General features: G+C 47.1%; 2 protein-coding genes across 2 annotated transcripts in view; both read right to left on the reverse strand.

Annotated features, from left to right (window-relative positions):
- The window catches only part of LOC8052242 (WD repeat and HMG-box DNA-binding protein 1), a 43,358-nt gene extending 36,614 nt beyond the window's left edge, over nt 1-6,744 (reverse strand). Inside the window, exons 1-6 of the mRNA XM_029991648.3 lie at nt 6,445-6,744; nt 6,150-6,261; nt 4,029-4,180; nt 2,436-2,544; nt 1,520-1,617; nt 260-308 (exon numbers count right to left, since the gene is read on the reverse strand). Of these exons, the coding sequence (XP_029847508.2) occupies nt 260-308; nt 1,520-1,617; nt 2,436-2,544; nt 4,029-4,180; nt 6,150-6,261; nt 6,445-6,521 (597 nt within the window). The 5' untranslated portion in view covers nt 6,522-6,744. The remainder of the gene's footprint in view (nt 1-259; nt 309-1,519; nt 1,618-2,435; nt 2,545-4,028; nt 4,181-6,149; nt 6,262-6,444) is intronic.
- A 4,137-nt stretch (nt 6,745-10,881) lies between these two features.
- Nucleotides 10,882-21,043, reverse strand: LOC121834729. Its single transcript, XM_042288473.1, has 6 exons — nt 20,930-21,043; nt 19,303-19,418; nt 18,846-18,914; nt 16,756-16,855; nt 13,588-13,748; nt 10,882-11,225 (listed from the first exon to the last, which is right to left on the reverse strand). The coding sequence occupies exons 1-6, from the start codon at nt 21,018-21,020 to the stop codon at nt 11,142-11,144; spliced, it is 621 nt and encodes a 206-aa protein (XP_042144407.1). The 5' UTR covers nt 21,021-21,043; the 3' UTR covers nt 10,882-11,141.
- Between the last annotated feature and the right edge of the window lie 4,073 nt (nt 21,044-25,116).

Consider the following 25,116-nt stretch of genomic DNA (forward strand, 5'->3'; position numbering starts at 1 on the left):
TCTGGTCACTTGTGAGCTGTGACATAAAATATCAGCCATTTTCAGAGTTTGTGACCCTCAGCAAAAATGCCAGCAAGGACAGACCAAACTGCAGGACGAACACTACAATGCTGCGAGACTGGGAAAACTAAAAGAGAGAGTGCGCTCTGGTGTGAAACAAAAGGTAACTACTAAGAAAAATGCAAATTGATGATACAGCTGAGGTTCTATACATAACAATTTCGGTCGTCACGCCCAGATAAGGAATGAACAAACTTACACTGCCATCTTTCATTGACCAGGATAGGCGGCCCAGCGTCTTCGACATGCTGCAAGCAAAAAACTCCCAGGTTCCAAAGAGAATGCGACACACATGCAACATGCCCGAAAGATAGCTTCATGTATAAAGTAAAAAACAAGCCGCAAGAACCAGCAACTTAATATTGCAAGCTGACACCTTTCTTAAAAGTGTATTTATAGCTAATCCAACTATGATGCTAAATTCTATATACCCCTTGATTCCATCAATAGAGTTGAAAAATACAGGAAGACACTTAAGACTGCTTACTTGTAGGAAGGCAAAAGCCTTATAGTTCAGTGGGTGAAATGCCTTGGTGTAATGTTTCTACATGTATTAAAGATTAGAACGACGTCCAGGACAACATCCTAGAGATCGACGCCAAGTATGGCATCAGGACAACCTCTAGGACGGCATCTAGGACGCCGCCGACGATGACCTCTCGGGCGACATCTATGATGACCTCAAGGACGACCTTAAGGATGGCGCCGAGAACGACACCTACAAGATGACGTCGAGAATGATGCCTATATGACGACGTCTAGAACGACCTCAAGAACAACACCTGGAGGACGACCTCAAGGACGACGTCAAAGATGGCGTCGTCCTTGAGCATACGACTGAACGGACGTTACAATGGTCACAAACGTTTTGGTATCTTTCGTGTCGCCAACGTGTTTTCGCTCAAGGACTTTGAAGGTTGACTGATTGGCAAGACATATAAGGCTTTCGCCTTAATAACTGATATTTTAGCATGAGAGGTTTTGTGGTCAATAAAAAAAGGCATATATCGAACAGCGAGCATCTTGCTGCATGTCTAAAGTTATTAGGAAAGCATCGAAAGGCAGATTTACACACTTACATTTGACTATGACCGACTGCACCACAACCGGTCCTTAAGCCTCTTGCGACTGCTTACGAACGGCTGTGCGGCAGCAACGCCAATCGTCGGCACTTGCATTGAGTCGTAAGCAATGCATTAACAGCCACTGATCCCCCATTATTTCTAAAAAAAAAAGGGGGGACAAAAGCAAAATTATTGAAAAAAAAATGGTACCCCAAAAGACTGACCGAAACGAAGTAACTTCCAGAAGTGGCTTCCACCCAGAGGCGGTATAAGAAAAAAAAACTGTGCTTGAATTCAAACTTGAACCTTGTGTATGTCTAACACTACAAGCTTTGTTACCAACAAAAGCTGCCCAGGAAGGGGAGAACAGAAAGAAACAACAAAAGTGGACGCACCAGAAGTCATTGCTTTTAGGAAGTACACTCCACGTCTTGACGCATGTCCCGTCGTCCAGCTTCCAGACGCGAATGGTGCCGTCGCAACTCGAGGACGCCTGTGAAGCGAATGCGATAAAGCACAGACTCTAAAAATGCCCCTTTCATTTCTTTATTTAGAAGAAAATGAAAACAGGTCAAGGATTGCTGCCTTTGCCAAGGATTAGAAGGTATATGCCCTCATAAAACAAAAGCATAAAACTCGTTAGGACGATGACGACAGACGTGTACAAGCTCAAAGATGCCTGCTTCTGCCTTCATGGTCTTCATGCGTCCGTTCTCATGATGGCTTAGTGCAACACTGCTCACCAACGCAGCAAGACCAGCTTTTTGGCGTAGGAAGGAGCGCTTGTTGGCCGCCCAACTTCTTCAGAAACGTGTTCCTTTGCGGCCCGATTGTGGCATTCCAGTATGATAAAGGCTACTAACAGGGTGTGTTTGCACCGCCTGCGAGCAATGTTGGGTGAATGTTTGCCCAGTGGAAGAAGTTACTATGGTCTGTTGCAGGTTAAGAATAGCAGGACAAGCTCCTCCTTTTATCACAGCCAAGGCTGAAGTGGAGGTGAGTGGAGAGGAGGAAATTACCAATATTAGCAAGCAGAAAGCTTTGTGGGGGGGGCCTCTTCTGTTATTCTCAACCTCCAACGAACTATAGTGTTTGCCAACACGCTGGTGACAAAGGAGCACTTGGTTTTCTGAGCTATCTGCTGCATCTGTTTGGCATGGAGTCGTTAAAGCGCCCTCGTTTCTCCGTCACCCCTCACCTGCTACTGAAATTGTAAGGGAGGCAGCGGACAAATTGCTGCTCGGAATGTATCCGTAAGCGAAAAACAGTGTTAACAACAAAGAGGCAGACGAAAGGCGACGTAAAACTCACCAGAAACTCCTCCTTCGGATCCAAGGAGCAGTACAGCACAGGCGCCTCGTGACCCTCGAGGAGCTTGCTGCTGCCGCTTTCGACGTCGACGACCTTGATGGTGAAGTCACTTTGCAAGGAGAATGAGATGAGGCAGGTTTAAGTTTGCGCACTCACGTTTGGGTGCAACTAGCTTTGTATATTTTACTCCTCATTCCTTTGCCGTGTGCTCAAGTAACACTGACGACGTTACGCGAGACCATTTTTCATAGGTAATATATGATCTAGCAAATAGTAGCAAAAACCTCCAGTCTAGTTGTATGAAGGCCGGATGTGTCCCAGGGAAGTGATTAAAGGCCGGCGTAATGCATTCAATCAAGCTCAAATGCCCGAACCAGCCTTTAAGAGGTGCAACAATCGTGCAACCCGGTACTTCTACAGATTATTTTCATAGACAATGAAATAGCCTCAAGAGTTATTGGCCAAACGTAGCGCGACATACCGAGGTGGCATCTCAAAGTACAACGTCGATTTGTCCTTAAAATTCTATGAGTGGAAGTGCCCGAAAAGACGAGTTTAAAGTGAAATAGAACTTCTGACGTTTACTGAATGATGCCTAGAACAGGCACAAAATGTACAACACGTCCTTCCAACTTTGGCCTGACACGTGACCGTGCCTGCTCCCAAATTCGCATGTTATGCTACACATAGAGCAACACAAGACCTAATCTTGTGGGCTTTGGGACACGTCAGGTCCACTCATGAAGTGAAAGTGGCAGAAGCATGTCACGCTAAACAGAGCACAAGTTTGTCTGCTTTTTGTGCAGAGGTTGCACTGATGTCACTAACACCAAAGTCCAACTGGCTCTGATAGTGGGTAGACCTCAATGATAGTCACCTTGAGGTCTACCCACTACCCTTCCAGTCGGAACCAACCAGAGCTCGACGTTCTGACATCGCTGCAACCCCTGCTCAAAAAGCAGACAAACTTGCACCCCGCATAGGTCAGAAGCAACCAAAGTGGCACTTTTTTGACGCCTACGCGGCACAAGCAGATCAAAGGTCAGATCGTGCTTGCAAAATTAGAGAATTCAACTCTAGAACCAATGCTTTCAAATATACTCGTTCTTTCTGCACAGAGCTTAACAATGAAATCGACACCCCAGCGATATATTATTTTAATGCTTGCGAATGACCTGTTTTTTCAATTTCTGTTAAACAAGAGTGATTAATGCTTTCTTTCCTGCGTTATGATATTTTTCATTCGATTGTCAAGTTTTTTAGTGCTCGTTTATTTTTGTGTATAATACTTGTATACTATATCACTTTGCTGCAATAATACTGTTTAGGCTCTGCAGGAAATAAAAAAAAAAGCCTTAGTCGATTTAGCTGCTCACTTCTTTCTGTTTAGATCAAAATTGGATCCGAGTTTACGCTGAACGCTGACGCAGCCCCTCGTGTCCAATACATGCTCGGACTGTGTGCCCGAACAAGGGCGGACTCCGACACGTGGTGCAGAAGCTGTTAGATGGCGCGCACTTTTGAAAAGGGTGAATTAAGGAGCGGGGTGAGAAATCTGACAAATCTACAGGAAGGGCCCAGAAAGATAGCTACCCGGATCCGGCAACGAGGGTCCGAGCGTCGTGGCTGCACGTGACGGCATAGACGTCGGATGGGAACCGCGTCACAACGCCATCCAGGTCAGCACTTGGAAACTTGCGAGCACTCACAGAGTACTCGTCTGTGGCGACGAAAAACTTGCCGGCCTACGAAGAAGTAAGGCGGATGTCAAGAAACATTATTTTGGTGGCCTCGGGGAAACGACAAAGGCGAGCACGAGTTATCCCAAGAGATAACACAAAATGGCAAGCAGTAAACCAACATGTTTAATCAATATAAACACATGATAATTTGTAAGTAATTATGTGATATTGTACTAAGGAAGTTTGAAGAACGCATTAAGATTTCAGTTCTGTGCTAATCTGGTACTAGGCAGAAGAGACGTAATGAATAAATGAGATTGGGAGAACGACTAGTTAACCTTCAGTCGCCTGTGTATACCATTTTCTTTTTTACAGAACTTAAAGAGTGGAGGGCACATAGATTATTAGGAAGGTTGTTGAAATATGTGGGCACATAAAATTTACGGTGCCTAGCTCCATAGTTGCACGTAATTTTGGAATCTGAAACTTCTCCGTTTTTCTCAGTTGTCTTTGTTTGATGGTGTTGAACTCTGAAGAATTGATTTGTTATAATCACCAATTTGCACAGTTTATTTACTGTCAATAGGTTAAATTCAACCAGCTGTTCTTCAAACACCAGGTTTTCAAGCTGGGTTCCGTGCGCAAAATATCCGCGGAATTTCGTAATCTGTATATCAGGATGATATTATTCGGAAATGCATACTGTACATGTATACTCCACGACAATTGCTCGTCGAAGTATATACCTAGATACTTTGTTTCTGCGGCACATGGAAGTGGTAAACAGCTGCATTTGAAAGCACATTAGCTGCATTTTTTGGTTGTTGGCAAATAGATAGCTTTTAGAAAACCAGTTCGTTAGCTCATTGACATCATTCTGCACAATTTTAACTGCTGTATCATAATTTTCATTTGCCAGAACTAATGCTGTGTCGTCAGAAAATTGATAAATGTTATATTTTAAGGACAATAAGGCTAGATCGTTCATGTAAATGTTAAAAAACATGAGGCCTAAAACAGATCCCTGAGGGACGCAGCAAGATGTGTGCACAGCGTCACTCGTACACTTTCTTATACTAACTCGTGGCGTGCGGCTGGAAAAGTAACTTTTAAATAAATCAAGGATATACCCCCAAAAGCCAAGGTTTTTAAGTTGCCTGCAGACTAAGTGTACCCTCAACTAGGTATGAATCACTGCCAACAGTCGCCCGTAGACTATATAAGTATGCTTATTAAGCATAACTCACCGCCAGTGGTCCCCTGCAGACTGAGTATGTTAGACTAAGTATGCTATAGCTAAGCATAAATCACTTCCACAAGTTGCTTGCAGACTAAGTATGCTGGTCAAAGTATCACTCGCCGCAGACAGTCGCCTAAGCACGTACACCTACTGCAGGCGACCGTCGTTGGCAGGTCATACCTAGTTCAGTTACTTGCGCTCTCGTTCATCTCCTACCTGTGGAGCCAAGCAAAGATGTCAGACTGCGGATCCCATGGTCCGGAAGTTCCTTTCCCCTTCCAGGGATTCCATTCCCGCTGAGCTCCTTGGTGGCTAGCTCCAAGGTTTTGATTGTGTGTTCTTAGATGGTTATGTATGAATTGTTATCCTATGCCTTCTATACATAGCTTGCAAGGGTCGCCATTGCTGGATACTGACGATTATTTACTGGTTTCTTCAAACTACAACTTTTGCAGTGTGAAACTAACAGGGCAAACCGAACGATCGAGGCACATATAAAATACTGGCATGGCCGCGAATGACCTCACATGCGAGCTATGTGGATGATTATGCATTGCCTAGTACGGGGTATGCGTCCTTTATGTTGCCTTGGCCTGCCTGTAACGCTTTTTCGTCACGCTCGAGCGTTACACTCTACTGCGAAAGCCGGCCCACCTTCTGTCTATAAACGGCGACCGAGATTTCACGAGGCAAACCCGACTTCTAAACTACGGCCCGAATGGTGAGCGCGCAGGCTACTCCTGGTTCAAGAATGGCGAGGTTCTTACGCGAGCGACGTGTCGACCAACTCACCGCACACGCCAGGGCCAGCGCGCTCTCGCCGACGTTATGAGACTCCGGGTCGTTGTCCTCGAAACCGTCCCATATCCTCACGTCTCCGTCCGACCCACACGTCAGCAGATACCTAGAGGTGATTTAAAAACAAACCGTCATCGGTTTACAGCATGCGACATTGCCCCATAGCCAGACTTTCTTGTATTGGCGCGTCTGTCGGTATGGGGATGGCAAATCCGAAGCGCAATTCAGCCGTATTATATCGCAAACTGTTTTACGCACACGTGGAATAGTACGTAAATTAAGTACTTACCTCCCAGACGGATCGTAGCACAAATCGGTGTGCCCTTCGGAGTGGGCGAACCTCGGAACCCTCATTGTGCCGGGCATCGTTCCCGTCGCTACAAGGCCTCCTTCTACAGAACGGCTTACAGGCGTCAAATGTTTTACGCGAACGTGCAGTTATACATAATCTGAAGGAGCGGGTAAATACAGCTTCGCGTTGTGAGGACCAGGTAGGAAAAATAATCGAATTTCGACAGCCAGGCCGCCAGGCTGAGTCAACCTAGCAATGCAGACGACCGATTTTGGCGCGAAATAATTCCCAGGAGTCTTTGCGCATCACCTGCACAGTTGCCCGTGCAGGAATGCTGCTGCGCTAAAAGCAAACGAATAAAAGTGGCGTATAGAATTTTTTTTTGCCGCTTCGTTCATAAAATCTTGCTGACTTGTGTTGATATTTTTTTAAATAGGCGGTAATATTATTTTGCACATCTGTGTTCAAGCATGGTTCAAGCGTGCGACCCTTGTTCTCCCCTGGGGCGAAAAGTCTAGTTCAGTTGAAGTTTGTTTGACGGGTTGTTAGCCAAGCCAGCAGACGGATCGGTCGTCGCGGGAAGTTCGAATTCATTGTGCTGGGCAGTGCCGGGCATCGTGCTCCTGGTTAGAGAACAACAAACTCTTGGGAGGGGGCTCGAATGATAACTACATTGGAACGATCCTACCGACGTTTTATGACCAGTCAGGTGCCGTTCGTCGATCGTGGTAATCGCTGGACCTTGTTTTCCCATCGTTGCGGATGCCACTGATTCGACCGTCGTTGTATCTCCTTCAGACTACAGATGCCTAGAGGCGAACCTTGACCGCGTTCACCCCTAGTCAATAAACAATGAACTTCGCCTAATTCATTCAAATGCACTATCATGCGTATCACGTACCAGATCGCGCCTGCCCTCGATGCCCTCAGCTTTATTGCTGAACTGTACCGTGGTCACGCGAACCAAGGACATCCGCCTATACAGGGGTTGCGTTGATGTCAGAACGCAGAGCTCTTATTGGCTAATTGAAAAAAATAAATAAATAAAGATAGTGGTTAGACTTTGAGGCACCTAGCACTGAGTTCTACCCGCTATCCTTCCAATCAAAGCCAAACAGAAATCGGCGTCGTTCTGACATCACCACAAGAAAATGACGACTTGCTCTCCGCACTGATTATCGTCTCAATTTTCGCCGCCACAAAGAGGACGTCGTTTCCATGGCAAGGCGGCTTCTGGCCTTCGTTATCCAGACCTCCAGAGGAGTGACGAAAATAAACCCTGCAGAAGGGAAACAATTAATAGGGACAAAGGACATGCAAACACCCTTCTCCGGGGATTATTTTCGTGATTCTTGTTCAGCTCGTTTGCACCTTTGCATTTAATTGCATTATAATCATAATCCAGAAGAGCTTGTCCCGACGTGTCAAAAGCTGCACCTTTGCATTTAATTGCATTATAATCATAATAAGAGCTTGCCCCGACGTGTCAAGAGCCTTGTTCACCGCACTGGTCCTGTCCACCCTGGAATGTTGCCATTCGGTGTGGGATATCGGCGCTGCTTACCGCCTCTCTTGAATCAGTGCAGCGCCGTGCGGTGCCAGCTCGGACGCTCAACTCCACCCTATCAAGAGCTGCGCACCAGAGAGCTTCGATCGGTTGGCTGGGATCCGCCGCATCTCCGTCACGAAGTTGCGACGGCGTCTCCTGGCTACATCTCGCTTCCGTTAATTTGTCACCTCCCTGCGACATACCAGGACCGGTTGCCCACAACCCCCGCTTGCCCGCATCCTCCGCCACACTCGATCATTCGGCCCTTTCACCTCTCGAGGTTCCTCCCAAGGCCGATCACAGCCCAATACCATAGCTCGCGACTCGCGGGCGAACTGAAAACGTGTCAGACCCAGCTTCTATATTATTACAGTGCAGCTGTGAAGGGCTAGTTTCCCCATGATCGTGTCCCCCGCAAAGAAATGTTGACACAAAACTCAGGACAGCTACCGCCATCTATGAGCGAAGGCGGCAACCAGACAATCGGGTTGCCGGCCCAGGCGAAAATTTTCAACTGGGACCAGTTGGTCCCAGTTGCAACTGGTTTATGGAACAATTCCCAGTTGCAACTGGCCTTGCTCATAGATGGCAACAGCCTTTCCACTCTGGTTTTCACCAGAGTGAAAAGGCTGAATTTCTCCGGGCGTCGTCCTAGAAGTCATCCTTGAGGTAGTCCTAAACGTCGTTCTTGAGGTCGTCCTAGAAGTCGTCCTTTAGGTCGTCCTAGACGTTGTCCTTGATGTTGTCAGAGAGGTCCTAGAAATTATTCTTGAGGTCGACTTCGAGGTCGTCCTTGAGGTCGTCCTAGACGTCTTCGAAATCGTTCTAGAAGTTGTCCTTGAGGTCTTCCTAGGCGTCGTCCTTGAGATCGTCTAGATGTCGTCCCTGAGGTCATCCTCGAGGTTGCATTATTAGTCATCCTTGAGGTCGTCCTATACATCATCTTTGAGGTCGTCCTAGACGTCGTCTGACCATAGTACAGCTTCGCTAGTCTTCCTTCTTCACCAGAGTGGAAAGGCCGAGAGTTTTTTGTTATCCCCCGTGTATGGGACTGACAATGACTCCTTCGCAGAGCGAAAGTTCGTCTGCTCCTTGCACAGGGGTTGCGATGTCAGAACGCCAAGCTCTTAGTGGCAGACTGAAAAAAATAGTGGGTAGAACTCAATGCATCCAACATTGAGGACTACTCACTATTCTTTCAATCAAAGCCAATCAGAGCTTGGCGTCGTTCCGATGTCACCAACTCCTGCGCAAGAAGCAGACAACTTGCTCTCCGCATACCTAGCTTCTCAGCCTTCTTGGTATGGGCGTAATACCTGTTACACAGCGACCATATTCTCGTCATATAAATAGGCAACAAATGAGTATGTTGCTCCGTGTTCCCTCGTTACTCAAGTATGTTAGTTGCTTGATTATTGCTTTTGCCGATCTTGTTGCTCTTGGCTACAAAAGATCCCCAAGCCTGGGTGGCCCTTACAGGGCGAAGGTGACTGCAGGGCACGAGAATACCCACGTTGGAGCCTTGATTGAAGCAGTGAAAAGTAACTCCAGCAGCACTCTGTCCCTTGTAGCTCGCGCAGCATAGACCGGGGTGGGGGGAGGCTATGTCTGATATGCAGATCCAGGTCCATCTCCAAAAGCAATTCCTGGCTAATCGCGGTTGCAGCCCAGGACCCCACATTACACATGGAAATTAACTCCCTCGATATTTCCATCGCGAAAGGCATAGGCTGCTCTTTGCTGTTGGGGATGCTGCAACACCGAGACAGTTGGAACTAGCGCCACCAAAAAAGCTATTTTTCGGAGTAACAATTCAACCATTTTGGTACAATAAAATTTTCGCTGCCAGTTATCCGAGGCTTTGTCCGAGGTTGCACGATGCACTTTTTGTCCTCCGAAAAGAAAAATGACACTAGACCCAAAGTTCCCAACACCGCATCTGAAGCTGAGCAAGTCGCACCTATAAATCGTCTAACCAGGACAAATAGTGGAAAAGAGGAAGCAAAATTTAAACTGTTGCAGTCGAAAAGGAGATGGAAAGCAGACATTGTATGGAAGATAAACAGACATTTAAAACTTTGGAATTAAAGTGTTCCCTGGAAAACCCAGAGGTGTTTCAAAGACCATGGCAATCGAGTCTTTGATCATTCCAGAAAATATAAAAGATACAATGGAAGCATATGCAAGTGAGCTAGTGGAGTAACTATAAAGACGGTGAAAAGTTGGTGAGGCTGGGGTCTAAAGCACTTTTTTTTCGTGAAACCCAGGGATGGTTTAACATTATTTAGGACTAGAAATGTAGAAACCTTTGCAGGCAAAGTACACGGACGAGCAAATTTAGTTGCCGCCATGTCCAACTCTTCATTCAAACATTTTTACGAGTCACCCTCTAACTACGGCGGAATCTGTTATTAATTTATCATATAATACCTTATTAAAAACAAACTTGCATAACATAAATGATTCGGAGGAGAAATGCTGGGAAAACTGCCGGTTGATGATCCATCCGTGACGTCGCAATACCGTGCAGAAAGTGAAGTCATCTAAGTTCCTTGCTTTCTCTTTTGCAGTTGGTTTTGCAGTCGCGTATTGCTATCTCGTCGCACCGTTGTAAAAGAGTATCGATTTAACACTTTGCAACATCTTCAAATATTTAGAGCAGAGCATTTTTTTTTTCAAGGCAATTCAAAGTCAATGTAGAATTCAGTTAAATTCAGTCTACCAAAGGCCAAATGAGATAGATGCCCCAAGCTTCCGTTCCTTTATGGATAAACAATAAGGAATGTTGCAGACTGCAAGAGTGCAGATGTCTTACCTCATTGGACCGGTTTCCTAGGAAACCAGCTTGAGAACGGATGGATGTAAACAAATGAACTGACCAGCAATAAGGCAGCAAACTTTTGACCTTTTTATTAACAAACAACTATGTACACACAGTCTGCACTAACATACGAGGGAACTGTACAATCTCTACAATGCGTCGGCGACGGTCTCTAAATGTCATATTATTGTCAAAGGAAACGGAATGGTGTATTACGAAGCGGTTTTTGACTTTAGCTGAAATGAATGTTCACGTGAAATGGCAGCGGTAATAGTGTCGGCAATTTGACGGCTTTGGAGGGGATGTGGCGGGATTAGGCCGATCTTAACGGGACGCGGTTGCTTCGTCCTCGTCAGAGCTGTCGTCGGAACTGGAGCTTGAGTCGTCCTTGCTCTTTCGTCTTCGTACCTGCACGAACCGAAACAAGCAACGTGTGAAGGCTCCACGGTCCCGATTCGAAGCAGGCTGCTTCGAGCCAGCTCTGAACGTGTTCGGCTGATGTTCTAACACAAGATTCGCAACTTTTCGCCACAGAATGCAAACAAGTGAGAGCGATAGCTGTTACAGTCAAGCACGGTTATATCAAACATCCCCTTGAAAATCACGTGTAATAGTATAGGAGCGCAGTCTTTTTGTACCCAACTCCCATGGCGGGGAAACTCGATATAGCGAACGAAGTTCGTTTGCCTGTTGCTTTTCCCGCGATCTAATTTGATTGCACCGGTGGCGAGCACATCGCTTGCGTTGCGTGGCTGGCAGACCGCCAAGCCAGCATACATGCGGAATGATATGCAGCGAAAGAGCAGTTGTAAAAAAAAAGACAATGAACCGTAAAAAAAAAAAAAGAGAAAAAGTGGAGGATATCAAAAGCAAGGGGAAGGGCACGCATAGGGAGGATAGGGGAAGGGCACGCGTAGGGAGAGTGGGGTGTGCTCGCTGTCGCAATGGTAGTCTGCACCCTTTCCCCGAACACTGCTCATACTGCAACAACGGTCGTGCAATTGCACTTTGACCGCCTTATCTTTATTTACCTTTTCCTTTTGCAGTTATTGCTTTGCCCATTTTTAAAATTTTTTTTCCTGCTTGAATTTAGTGAGCCTTCTTTTTTATTGCTTGCTTCACTTTTTTTCTTTGGATCAAGACATTTGTTTTATGTGTCTCGCTTCTCCATTTTTCTTTCTTTTTTTTATTATTTTCGTGTTTTGTCGTTTATGCTGTATGGAGGTCCCGGCCAGGTGCGCGTGAAAGCGCGGTGGTGTTTGCGGTCTCCGCCAACTACGCTCTACTGTATTTAGCAGATCTTGGATGCTGTATTTCGTAAGCCCCCTTTTGTCACGACCTTCGGTATTAGCAGAGACGCCAGGAAATTTCAATTCAATTTCTATTAATTTAACATATGTTGTATATAAAATTATTGATCTATCGACCTATCTTACGATCCCCTTTGGGTTCGATGTATCTGGGTTCGATTGTATTGCATGTAATAAATCCCAATTTTATGCATATCCACTCTTTATTTACCCAATTGCATGCGACGCAGCAGCGACATTTTGCTCCCGCTGTACGAGGCTTAATCGAACAATGCAAGGAGCTCGCCATCGTTGGTTACAGATCACACGTTCGAAAGGGGTCTACAATAGAAGTCGTACGCCTGCCAGATCTGCACCGTCGTCTTCACAATGCCCCCCAAAATCGAAAGGAACGGCCCGAAGACGACGTCGCCAAACAGAAGCGGCGGCTCTCAGAGGCTCGGTGCTTTTGTTGCGCCGACGAGAAGCCGGAAAAGAGCGAACGGCGCTTGGCCGGGCACAGAGAAACGAGATTGGCTCATTCTGCTACGACCCAGGGCCGAACGAGGAAGTGAGGTGGGTCTCGACTCATTCAACAAAATACGGCCTCCGTAGGAGAAGTGCCGTAGAAACGCAGCCTCGTCTCTTTTAAAGACCCTTCGTCGTAAAAGAAGCGACGAATTTTGTGAACGACAGATTACGATTAATTTTTCCGTATAATACGAGCTATACTTTGTGGGCTAGAGTTGCCGACAGCACAAGAATGGCAGGGTGTGTCCTTCAAATGCACCAACTCCAGCGCGCTCTGTGCCTTCCTTGGTGCTTCGGCTGCGAGCGCGCCTTCGAGGTGCACGGGTTGCCAAAGCGTTGTCAAAGGTGGGAAGTGCGCGCTGGGGGCAGCACAACAGAAGCTCTCCCCAGCCGTTCTCACCTTGTCGGCGACTGTAGATGCCTTCATTTATCCTTTTGCGACTGCAGTCGTCCAATACAACGAGTGAGCGTTCCAACGTGCATATCTGACGCGTCGGAACACAAAGGGAGGGCGGGGGGGGACATGGCGATCGAAGGGTGACATAGACGACCAGGCAGCCGAGCAAGTGTCGTCATTGATTGTCGTTGGAGGGCGTAAAGGGGTAAAACAAAAGCGCGTGGGTATGTTCGGAGGGTAAACAAATGCACAAAGTGCGCAAGGAGCAGACAATTTTGCACGCCTTGTGCCCCTAGCCCTGGCATTGCTTCTGCCGATCCAGAAGAAGTCCCCAAAACGTCGGTGACTCCTACCTGCACCTCCCGCACCAGATGTGCTCAATGCGCTCAACCGTATTTGACTTACGAGGGCAGTCCATCTCAAAATGCAACCGGAAGTATGTTGCCCTGCTCGTTTCTGCACTGCGCTACCCTTTTCTGCGCCGGTGCAGGCCGATGCAGGTAAATCAAACGAGGCAGATGGTTGAGAACCGTCGCAGCGGGTCGTTTCTCACCCTCGCCTCGGGCACTTCGAAGGGGACCTGCTTTCCCGCCGAGGTCAGCTCGGCTTTGAGTGTCTGCAGTGTCGAGACTCTGAAGTCGGTCAGCTGCAGGCCGTGCTTGGTTCTCGCGGTCTCCAGTTCGTGCAGTGCTTCGTCAAGCTTCTCGCAGGCCACTGTGGGAAGGCGAAGCGAACAGTAAGGATGTCAGACAAAACAACTCAAAGGCGGAACAGCCGTCGAGAACACGCAAGATTTGCGAAATTAACGAGTATACCTGTAAACAACAGAAGTTACACCGGACCCCACTCGATTGTTGCGGACTCTTTAACTTGCCAAAGTTAAGCACTAGTTTGAAGGTTAAAAAAAAAAGACAAATTCCAACTAAGTCTTAAAAGAGGGTCCTAAAAGGGCCTGGTCGGTGAATTGTTTTTCTCTTCCAACCTTTAGCTTTCCCTCACCCAGACAAATTTTTCTTAAAAATGCTTACACGCTCCAGAAGTTTGACTTGAAAAGTTGATTTCATTGACAGTTTTACGATTTCCACTCCTTTCAAATGAGAGATAAAATTGCTTAGCCCTGGAACATTCTAAAGCTCCCGTGAGCGTAAAAGTGGGCGGATATTACTCCTGAAAAAGGTTATTCTACTAATTATTAGAGATGCTATAGACACTAACAGGATGCAAAGGACTTCTTACGAATGTTGTTTTGAATTTAGAGACAACTGAAAGACCTCCCCGTTATTCTCATTCTGCTAGTGACTACAGTAGACTTTCATTCATTCAAACTCCAGGAAGCCACATGTTGTGTTTGAATTATCAGAAATTCATCTGAATATGATTTGTTGTATGGATGGTTACACACATAAAGCAGATACTATTTTTTTTTTTTCCTCGACAGCAGCCTACTAATCATGTGCAGGTGTGCCAAGCATTAAACATTGGTGAAATGTATGACAAGTTTAATCATCCCTCAAAATTGTTGTCTATCCTGGACTATTTAGACAGCATGTGACACCTTGAAACAAATTAAGTTTGTTCGTCCAGCAGAAAAAGGTGCCCTTCGTAGACTATTAGCCTCGTTAAGTGCGCTTGTAAAACCGAGCTCCGCGGGGGTTGCTTCTCCGCAGTGCACCGGTGCTCAGTAAGAGCGCGGTCAACGTTCCAGCGGGAAAAAGAAATATGAATTGCACAGAAACGCCGTTCGAATTAAGTGGCTTACAAACAGATTGAAAACATAGCGGGGCCACCAAAATTTGGAAAATTGTCTGAATTAATCGGAAGTATGAAATATCCTAGTTTGAATTACTGCGAGCCTACTTTATTCGCGACTCCAGCAAAACGGACGCCGCCAAGCGGGAAAACCGGGAACCAGTCGGTCCAGGTCGCTCCGCGCCCCGCCGCGTCTCTGATGGCTTTCGCGGACACCTGCTGTCGGCGCGGGGGCGAGCAATGTAATTTGACGAAGGTCCGAAAATTTCTTAAGTTTGCCTGAGCGTTCATTAGTCTGGTGAAGCCTCAATAGATTGTTTCTTTCCATCACGTGTTTGAAAGCCCGTTTACTCCACAACACACGGTCGCGTGCTTTAAATTTTTCGGATGAGGAGGAATAACGGAAAAACGTTGTGATTTCTCGTCTGTCTCTACACACATTCAAAGTGACGACTGCTTGGTAACTGATAAGTGGTTTCTTTATAAGAGTGTAGAACAGTGGACTGAAATCGGCAGACGAAGTGTTTCACTGGAGGGAACACCAATGTTGCAGTCAAGTGAATGGGAAGGTTCGATAGCTGCTTTCCTTGAGTTTGGTTGTGCTCGATTAGCTTCAAGTTAATTTGAGCCACTAACGCCGGCCGGTGCATTGGCTATTCATCTTGGCGGCTTTTCGCCGAAAAAGACCACATTGAAGGAGTTGGGCTAATTTCGCAATTACTTGATTCAGAAAACCTGCTCGCTGCATATGATTAATGAGGGAAATTATCTGCTTTCAAAAGGTGGGGGACACGTCTCGCAAAGTTAGAAGCTGTCACGTCATTAAGATCTATCGCGCCTCCAATATTTATATTATAACCCCTGTCGAAGCCAGCAGCAATATACGTCTACACTGCTCAGGTTGACCGGCCACAAAAAAATACTCATTTTATCCGTTCAGGATTCGAAGTCAAGTTCATTGCAGAGAGGTCTGAGTGAATCTCCGATGAAGACTCTCCTCAGTTTGTCCGCACTCGTCTCCGTTCTGCCGGCTAGAACCATTTGGCTAAGTTTAAGTAGTATCTCTCTGTCTGTCAAATATACTTTTATTCAGCAGTTCACCTAATAGTTAGTCAACTAAGTTCATATTTCAACCCGAAGAATATACTAATATCGCTTTAGTGGGACCATAGTACGTAATATAATACATAATCCGCATATTCATCAAAATGACTTCTCGATTGCTACTAAAACCTGAATTGAAATACGAGTATCAGCTGCTTAATGAAGCGCCAGCGAGTTGACATGCTCCTTGGCTCAAGAAGCGCTTGCTTAATTTTCGTAATTTTCCTGCAGCCTGTGTTCTTGACCGAGCACACGACTGGAGCTGTTTCTTGAAACGCGGACAGGCACAAAAGCTCAATTTCGCGGACAGATAAGTCGCATGGTCGAAGCATGCGAGTTAGCTAAAAATTACTCTCGGTGGAACAATTTTGTAGCCCTCGCCGCTTTATTTAGATGATGAAAACTAATTAGAGTCTATTACCGTTTCTCCGGAGCCCATAGTTTCGGTTTTGATCGAAGTCTCCGAAACAAAAGTTTGACACGAAAAGAACAAAAAAGACCCGCAAAACAAAACTATGCTCGGCAAGTTTATGCGCACCGGCTACACTTAACCGTCTGAGTTCAAATAGCTATAAAATTGGGCATTAAACATAAGAAAATCTGTTAAATTGAACGCGCCACCTGTTCAGGCGGCCCGGCCGAGCCGACGCGACCTGGACTCAGCCGCCATGTTTGTTTGGTGGTGGCGCCCCCTATAGGTCGCTGGAGTCGCGAATAGACGAATTGATGTGATAACAAAAACAAAGGCTGTTCGTGCATCCAAGTTCCTCGGGAATCTGGGGGAACTTCGAGGAAGCACTGTGTTCAATTTTGCCCGCTCGACACCAAACACAAAGAAAATGTGAAGCTGAGAGCGAGGTGGCGTTACCTAGCACGTTAATCAGGTTTCCGCAGACGAGCCCCTTCGCTTCGGGGGAATAGGCAGATGTCGAGATCACCGTGTCGGCCACGTAGCGAGCCATTTCCTCCTGCAAAGGCAAAAATTATAGGAGCTTGGTAGTGCCAACTAGAGTGCACAGAATGTGTCCCAAACAAACCACAGTCCGCGTGTGGTTTGTTTGATGGATGCTATGAGCCACCAAAGCCATTCCAATGCTGCACGAGTATCGTGGGTCCTTAGAGAGTGGTGCAACGACGCACCAGGCGCACGGTCGTGTAATACGTACACGGTACCAGACTGGCTGGGAAGGCTCGTCCATGACATGCGCCCTGATACGTCGTAAGGCAAAACGAGGTATAGTCATGAAGGAGGGAAAGAAAAGAACCGACTTTCAAAGGCATTATTGAACTTGGAAACAGTTTTATCGTGCTCTGGAGCTTAGTCAACATGCAACAATTTTAGCAGTCCAGACAGACCACACTCGAAACGACAAAGGCCAAACCGAAGCCGGTGCAAACTTGTGCACGCCAATTCCACATTTGGGCAGAGTACCATCCTAGCCAACCTAACCAACACCGTGACAATCGGCATGTAGCCCCGAGTGTATTGCGCGCCATGCAAACAGCAGCTCCTCGTAGAAAACAGCACCGTATTTATTCAAATACAGGTCAACCTTTTTCTTTTTTTTCGGAAATGTAAAAAGTTAAGGGTCGACCTATAATCGTGACCACAAAATTTCGACCTGTGACCAAATTTCGCGACCCTACCGAGCGCATAGAGCTATAGAGTCGCGGAGCCGGTGTCGCCGTAGCGTCACACCGCTTTTTGTTTCGGAAAGCTTTTGGTGCACGAGAACCGAAACAGCAGCAGCCAGCGGCCCGCCGTGGTCGCTGTTTGTGCGTGTCCTACGGGTGTTGTGCCTGTTTGAGGCCGGTGCCGCTCACGCATGCCCCTCGCGACGCAAGTGGAGAAGGGGAGGGAGGGGGACGGCGACGCATCATGTATCTTGCCCCCTCTTTTTCGCAGACAAGCAGCAAAACGAAACACGGAGGTTACTTTCGCTTTCTGTTGCTCACGGTGACTCGCGGCGGTGCTCGCATCTTAGTATTTGGTCTTCTGTCGCTTTGCCTGGTGCACCTTCTTTCATTTCTTGTTGTTGCCATTTTGCAATGGTGTCAGTGAGGTATTGCTGCGAATTTGTAAGGATGTCGACGAAGCTTCCGACGACAATGACATGTCCATAGGTCTGACGATGATTAAGTTTTTGCCATTCTGCAGAGATTCCGCTGGAGAATGCTGTAAATAAAAGTTTCTTTATTGCCCAAACTTTCCTCTATTCTTTAAAAAAGAAAAAGGTCGACCTATATTTAAATTATTTTTTTAAAATTCTTTCAAGTTGACTTATATTCAAGTAAATACGGTACATTCAAGAGCCTAGCAAACCTTACTTAGTGCAGGGACCGCCTCGTCTTTACCGTATTCCCCAAAAAATGGCACTCTCATTTTAAATTTATAGTCATAAGTAAAATTCTATGTTTTTGTTTATTTTTAAATATTAGGGGGGGGGGGGGGGGGGAGAGGGGGATATTTCTTCCCGTGGATTCAGTGCTTCTTAAGTGTCGGTAAAAAAAAAATTGGCGTTTATAGAGGCTTAATATGGAGCAAACGGGAAACAGGCACGAAATTCCCCAACCTCCGGGGGACGTGCACGTGACCCGAACACTCGGGAAATGTCTTGGTATCAATGAGGGGAAGGAAACGCGATAAGGGATGTCGTTCCCAAAGAAAGAAGCCGCTTTGTGGACAGTTCGGTACGGGCGGTACTTTGGGTCAATGCGGAATAAAGTCGTAGACAAAGATATCTCACCGCGATACTTCAATCTCTCTCGTTTGAAGACGGCTCCAAACGGAAATTTTTCGCCGTTCCCAAATTTGTATGAAACTTGCTCGCGGTTTGCTTTTCGAGGTTTCTCGGTTAGTACCAAAAACGCAAAGCACTACTCGGCAGTGAGCGGATGTTTAAAACCGAAGACGCCGAGGGCTCCCTTCGGCGTTTAGGACCGACGCCGGATTCTCACCTTCCGTTTCTCCCTGGACGCCCTCAGCAGATTTGCAAACATGAGCTTCTCTTTCAGCTGGGGATACTCCTGCGAGAAAAGCACGGAGCCACGGTTGAGAGCCGTCGAACCCTCTTGTCTTTCCACGTACAAGTCAAGATTGCCGAAATGTGGCCAACGAAAAGATGGGTTTCCCCAAAGGCGTTCAAAATGCGTAGCATTTGAAGTGTTTTTGCCCACGGCCACCTGAAACCATAGTCTTTCAGACATATTAACACACTGCGCCAAACAGATTGTTCGTAAACAGACGCTCGAACTGCTGGTCGTACTCGTCAATCCTACACACCGGCAACGACCGACAGCTGTAACCTGCAAATACGAGTCGGACCGAACTGCCTGGCAGCATAGGTGAAAGTAACTTTAACTGAAGAAAAATGTAGTATAATAGTAACAATGCTAAACCCAGAGTCGCACTAACCTGAAGTATCTTGTTGGCCCCCTCATAGTCTTCTCGCATAACCCTCGTCATCCAAACGGCATTCATCGGAGGCAAGAACTCGTGGTTGTCGGCATAAGACTTGGCAAGGGCACGAACTGCAAACACACACAAAAGAAAGAGAGAAAGGTGTCATATGGTGCTTGCCCTCTGCAGATGCAATGTTTACGCAAAGAAGCCGTCGCACAGAATGCATAAGCTCTCAAGTACTCATTTTCTGAACTGCTTCCCGACATCAGAACACACCCGGTCGATTTTGTAACGGGACACCAAAGTAACCTTCAAAGTTAAATTTTCTTACTTAGACATATACAAAAAGGTATCCCAGATTTTAACCTTGGACTGACATAAAATCGCTACATCCAAAAAAGATCTGGAGCATCAACCACATGCTTACCCAGACATCGTTAAAAGTGACCAAAATTTGAAGTTTCTCGAAAGCTAAACGTGGCCATGCCACACTCTGCACGGTATCTAAACGAGTCAAACAATCCCACAATTTACCCAAACGCCTACTGGTACTTTTTGTCACAATGCAGCCTTGACGTGAGAGCTGTAGAAATGACGCAACCCTACGTTTGACCCCGATATTCTGAAGTGGATGAGCTGCATGGAGCCGACGTGAGTTGCAATCCACCACGATCCATGTGTATCGTGAAATACACGAAAGCATGTGACCTACACGCATTTGATCCACGTGGGTTTCACGTGGGTACAATTTCATGCAAAACCTAGCAAACTGCACTCTACACAGCCCCGCAGTATCATATGAGCAAGGAGATAAAACTAGGGGGCGCTTCCTCCACTTTGTTTGCCACATAGCTCGGTGCTCACCCAACACACGGCCTGCCCACTGGACTTAACGTCTCCTACCTTGGCCGAGCACGACGCCAAGACTGGACAAAAATGGCGGGTTAGCATTCGACTGGGACTTGAGATCGACAAAGTTTTTACATAAAAAGTGCACTTCATGCTTCCTTCAACTGTACTAGCCTTCTCTGGAGTGCCAACTACATGACGGCGCGGGCTTTTAAAAGCAAATGGTGGTGCACAGCAGTGGAACAAACCGAAAGACTCCATTGCAGTGTTACAATATGCACTTCGCAATGCACGTTGGTTGCCGTCACTTGTCCTTTGGTCGGAGCTTTACGGATTGCACGCGAGCCTCGGCCACACCGCGTCGGAACCGAACGAGCAATTCATGCTCGTCGACCACACAGCCGAAGTGATTGGTCACACTTCGTTTTGGCTCGAGTCTAGATGCAGCCGATGCCACAAGCCAATGGGACCAATCGGGCGGTGTCACAAACGCGAGCCACTGGGCCTTTCCTGTTTGGTTCCGCGATGACAGAACACTCACAAAAATACGGCCACGAGGGTGCACTCACGACGCCGCCCGACCAGTCCCGTCAGCGCGTAGCGTCGCCAGCGTCTGGACGTAAGCCGAAACGAAGTGCGGGGGAGTGACTGCTCCGACATGATCTGGCAGAGATCGGGGAACCACATTCGAGGATGCAATAAACGGAACGGTCGTGGAGGCACGTTCTCGGCAACGCACTCCGACCCCGTATTGCGCCGGTCCCGCAAGCGTAACCTGCGAGCCACTCACTCCTGTCTTCCAGCTCGGGCTTGTCCTGGAGTACCCCTATAATGCCGCCGGTGGGGAACCTGGTCTTGTAGGCGGCTGGGTCTTTTTCCATCGATGCCAGCAGCTCCTCGAACCGGCCACTGCGAGGTAACAGAGTGACTCGTGAAACATTCCGGCCAGCCTGATCCGATCCGGCTCTGGATGCGGACGGGTCTCAACAAAGGCCCTCAAATAAAAAAGTGCCCTCGAATAAGAGAGGTAGCGACGACCCTCGTTACCTCCAATGCACATATTATTCGCGTGAAACATGCTTTGTGTCGTAAGGTGACGGGGGGGGGGGGCATTAAATTTTTACACTTGAAAAGTGAAGCCATTGATTAACTTGATGCTGACTGGCTGAGCCATGTGATGACATCACACCCCCTATTTTGGACACACAACTATTTTTGTGGGGGGGAAGAGGCCATCGCAGTAGAAAAGCGTTTGCACCAGGGGAGAATCGAACCAGGACAAAAAGGTCAAAAGTCAAATTTGGGGGTTTTACGTGCCAAACCAATGACGGGCATCTGGCATGCCCCAGCGGAGGACTGAGGATTAATTTGGATCACCTGGGGATCTTTTGATGTAAAACCAAAAGCTTGGTTACCACGGCGCCTTGTCCACAATAAGCCTCCGTCAAATTGCGGGCACCTCAACCGGGATTCGAACCCGCCACATGGGGATTCGTAGGCAATTGAACCAGGACTAGTATTTAGATTATAAAGCAAGCGTCTTTTCAGCATGTCACGACACATTACCGCGGGTTGAGATGCCATTCGGCGGGAAAGCCCTGCGAGGCATCCGCTCTGCATCTGGCAGATGGCACTTTGACACCCTGTCATGCGTTTTTAAAGCCCAGGTTAGCGCCGGTATCTCCGTTCCAGGAATTGCTATTGAGTGTATGTGCCACGCATTAAGCCAGTCGCTGGGCTAACTGACGAAGAGCACCAAAAACTTAAGACGATGCACGTTTCGCGTGCAACACAATTGCCCGGCAATTTCCACCGAATTATTTTTCTTTATTCTTTTGCTTTCTTGCACTTACCCGCCATCATGATCACCTTATTATAGTAGGCTGCATTTCTACAGTCTGTTTAATCGTAAGTCGAAGTGCTGTCGAAGGCTGACAGACACGCAAATGCGTAGACACAGATTAAAAGTGCACCGGTGAGGTGAACCTTCCGTATCTGTTTGAATTAACTGCAATAAACACACGCAAGGCTGAGAGTCGGGACATCGTGCTTCTAGTGTTTCTTAATCGGGGCCGTCGGCTTGTAACCTTCACTGCACTCTGAAGGCACAGGTATTTCCCCCTACCACCCCTTGTCCTCCTCTTTCACCTCTGCACCCACTTTTCTATTTTTTGCTCTCCCATGCTCGCCCACCATCGTGGTCATCCCAGGATAGCAGGCGGGCCCCACGGTCCTTAGATTACCTGGTCAGAAATGTTTTTGTCATGCCACAGAAAGTTTTTTGAGGGACAAATTGAGGCACCAGAGGCGCGCTGCCAACCTTGGGAGTCAACCAGTCGGATCGCTCGGAGAACCCAACGGGTGGACGCATATTCAGAGAAATCGCCGCCTAGAAAGTTGCCGGTTGCAACAACAGCTTCCTAAAACCCCGCGGACCCGTCGAAAAGACTGCTGGCTAGAAACGCCTCCTGTGCTTGAGGTTTAGGTGTTCTGTTAATTTAGGATAAATAGAAACGCCACATGACAGGTGCTACGTTTGCTTTAAGAAATAAAAAAAAACTCCCATGATTTTAAAATTTTTTTTAAAGCACGAAACACTTTTTGACAAAACTCTCGATCCCCAATTTTTGGCCGTCTGTCCATTCGTTTGTGCGTTTCCCGCTAAATTTAGTGGGAAAATTGATATCACGTGATCTATACACCGATTCGGTTTCCACGCAAAATTTAGCGGGAAAATCTACGTCATGTGACCTACACATGAATTCAGTTTCCCCGCTCAGTTATTGGGGAGAATGGTGTCATGTGACCAGATGTCGACAGACCTATACAGTATAGACCACTTGCAACGTAACCGCTTATAGTGCAGAACCGGGTATAACGCAGCTTTTTTAAACCACCGGTTCGCCTCCATAGAACTCCATGTATTTACATACCGCTTAAAATGCAGGCGCGTGAAGGGAAATACCGGTTATAGTGCGGTTTTTGGAACAGCGCGCCGACTGACCGGAGCAGCGAGCATGCTTCCCTGTGCGACACTAGATAACTGCGCGAGCCGCAAGCGGCACTCGTGGGTCAAGGAGGTTGCTCGAAGCTGGGAGAAGCGAAGAGAGAGGCTTCAGTTGCCATAGCGATGGAGGGACGCACGCATGTGTCGTTCATGTGCGTAAGTCCCTCCACTGCGTTGGAAACAAACAACTGCAACGACAGACCAATCGCAGGTTGAGGAGAAGTGTTCGCGGGCGTTGCATGCCGGTTGCGGGGCGGCCACTTCTATCCGCGAACATGGCGTCAGTTGGGATCGTCGACGTCAAGGAGGTTATAAGTACTAGGAGGGGGCACGTTGCAATATTGGTGAAGCCTAGTCATAAAAAGTTTAAACGATCGTGTGCCCAGCGTGACCGCAGATCTCTCTGGCGATTGGTGCGCGTGACATGTCACGTGTGAGATGGATGGTTGATTGTAGAAGGACTCCTTGCAGGCTTGCGCGCGCTCTGTCCGGTAGGTTTTATCGGATCGAAGGCTAGACTGTGGTGTATTCTAGTACGCCATAGCAGGACGAAGGCTAGCTACGGTCACGTGATGCGGTCACGTTGGAATGGTAAGTGAGGAGAGTAAGGAGGAAAATGAGAAAGAGGCGAGGCGTCAAGGGAGCATGGCTTATGGAGGCTACGCGGCCGACGTCATGTTTTCTCCTACCCTTCTATCCTCCTTGGTCGACGTAGACGGCGTGGTTATATAGCCACCATAGCGTGGTGGAAGCTCATTGTTCCGCGTAAAAGCGCTATCCTTGACTGTGAATTTTCTTTGTGTGTCACTATGATAACCCAGCGCGTACTAGAAAAGAAGATCCACCTACTCGTGTGGCGATGTTGTGGCGGCACTCTCAAGACGGCAAAAACGCCCGTGTCGTCATGTTTGTTTACTTCGACTACAGTGGTACTTTCTAAGCATTTGCGTTTCCGAACATTGCCCGGATTTCTTATTTGGAGCATTTTATGCCCGTGCTGAAGTTGAAGGTATTACTGGCGCTTACCATATAAAGGATGCGAATTTTCACGCGTTTTCATCGCCGGAGAAAAGTGATTAGGGTTAGCAATCCTGAACGCTCGCAACGTCTGTCCGCAACCTGCGACGCCGTTAAAAGGCTGCGCCAGGCAAAAGCCACTCATTTGTTTCCAAATGTGTGACACACTTGAGAGAGAAGTGTACTAGTAGGGTGAAATCAAGACTTTCCTCAAACTAAGCTTTATTTTTCATCTAACATAAGATAAATTGTTTTACAAAGGTAAGTTGTCTCATGACATGTATTTTGGCCTGAAAAATTGATGTTTTGGTTATAGCGCGGTACCACTTATAGTGTGGACTTTTGCGACTCCCGCGACATACGTTATATGCGGTCTACACTGTAACATCAATTCAGTTTCTCTGCTAAATATAGCGGGGAAATTGATGTCACATGACTCATTACATCATTAGTTTCCCGCTAAATTTAACGAGAAAATGGCTGTCACGTGGCCTTTGTGCCAAGTCAGTTTTCCTGTTACATTTAGTGGGAAATTTATCAAAATATAACATCTTCACTGGACTCGAACGACTATTTAATGTCTTCTAAACAAATCATAGCTCCTCAAAACTGCAGTTCAAGTGTTATAGAACTTTGGAGATAAAGGTCGCCACCAATTTTTTTTACACTTACCTGGATGGGCACCACTTGTGGTGACAAAATTTACTATGGCAGAAATTCACAGAGTTTTCAAACCAGTAGTTGGCACCATATTGACTCGAGTAATAGGCAACTACTGTACCAAACAAGGCCGTTGCGTCTACCCTCCCGCAAAACACACCTCTTGTTGTGTTCCACTTTAGGTGTGTACCTCTCCTAGGTCAGGGGTCTATTCACGAATGTCTCAGATGAACAAAATTTTTGCTGCGTTTGGAGCTGCGTCTGCCCATACCTTTAACCCCTTGCTCCAGGGT

This window comes from Ixodes scapularis, unplaced genomic scaffold (assembly GCF_016920785.2).
Source record: "Ixodes scapularis isolate PalLabHiFi unplaced genomic scaffold, ASM1692078v2 PGA_scaffold10__122_contigs__length_95168666, whole genome shotgun sequence".
Lineage (NCBI taxonomy): Eukaryota > Metazoa > Arthropoda > Arachnida > Ixodida > Ixodidae > Ixodes > Ixodes scapularis.

What these genes read in the sequence shown, in the direction of transcription:
- LOC121834729 (XM_042288473.1), bottom strand. Translation starts at nt 21,020, where the DNA reads ATGGAAAAAGACCCAGCCGCCTACAAGACCAGGTTCCCCACCGGCGGC. An exon ending in GCCCGAGCTGGAAGACAGGA is followed by an intron (nt 19,419 to 20,929) that starts GTGAGTGGCTCG and finishes GTGTGTTTGCAG; the next exon opens with TTCGTGCCCTTGCCAAGTCT. An exon ending in CGTCCAGGGAGAAACGGAAG is followed by an intron (nt 16,856 to 18,845) that starts GTGAGAATCCGG and finishes TTGCCTTTGCAG; the next exon opens with GAGGAAATGGCTCGCTACGT.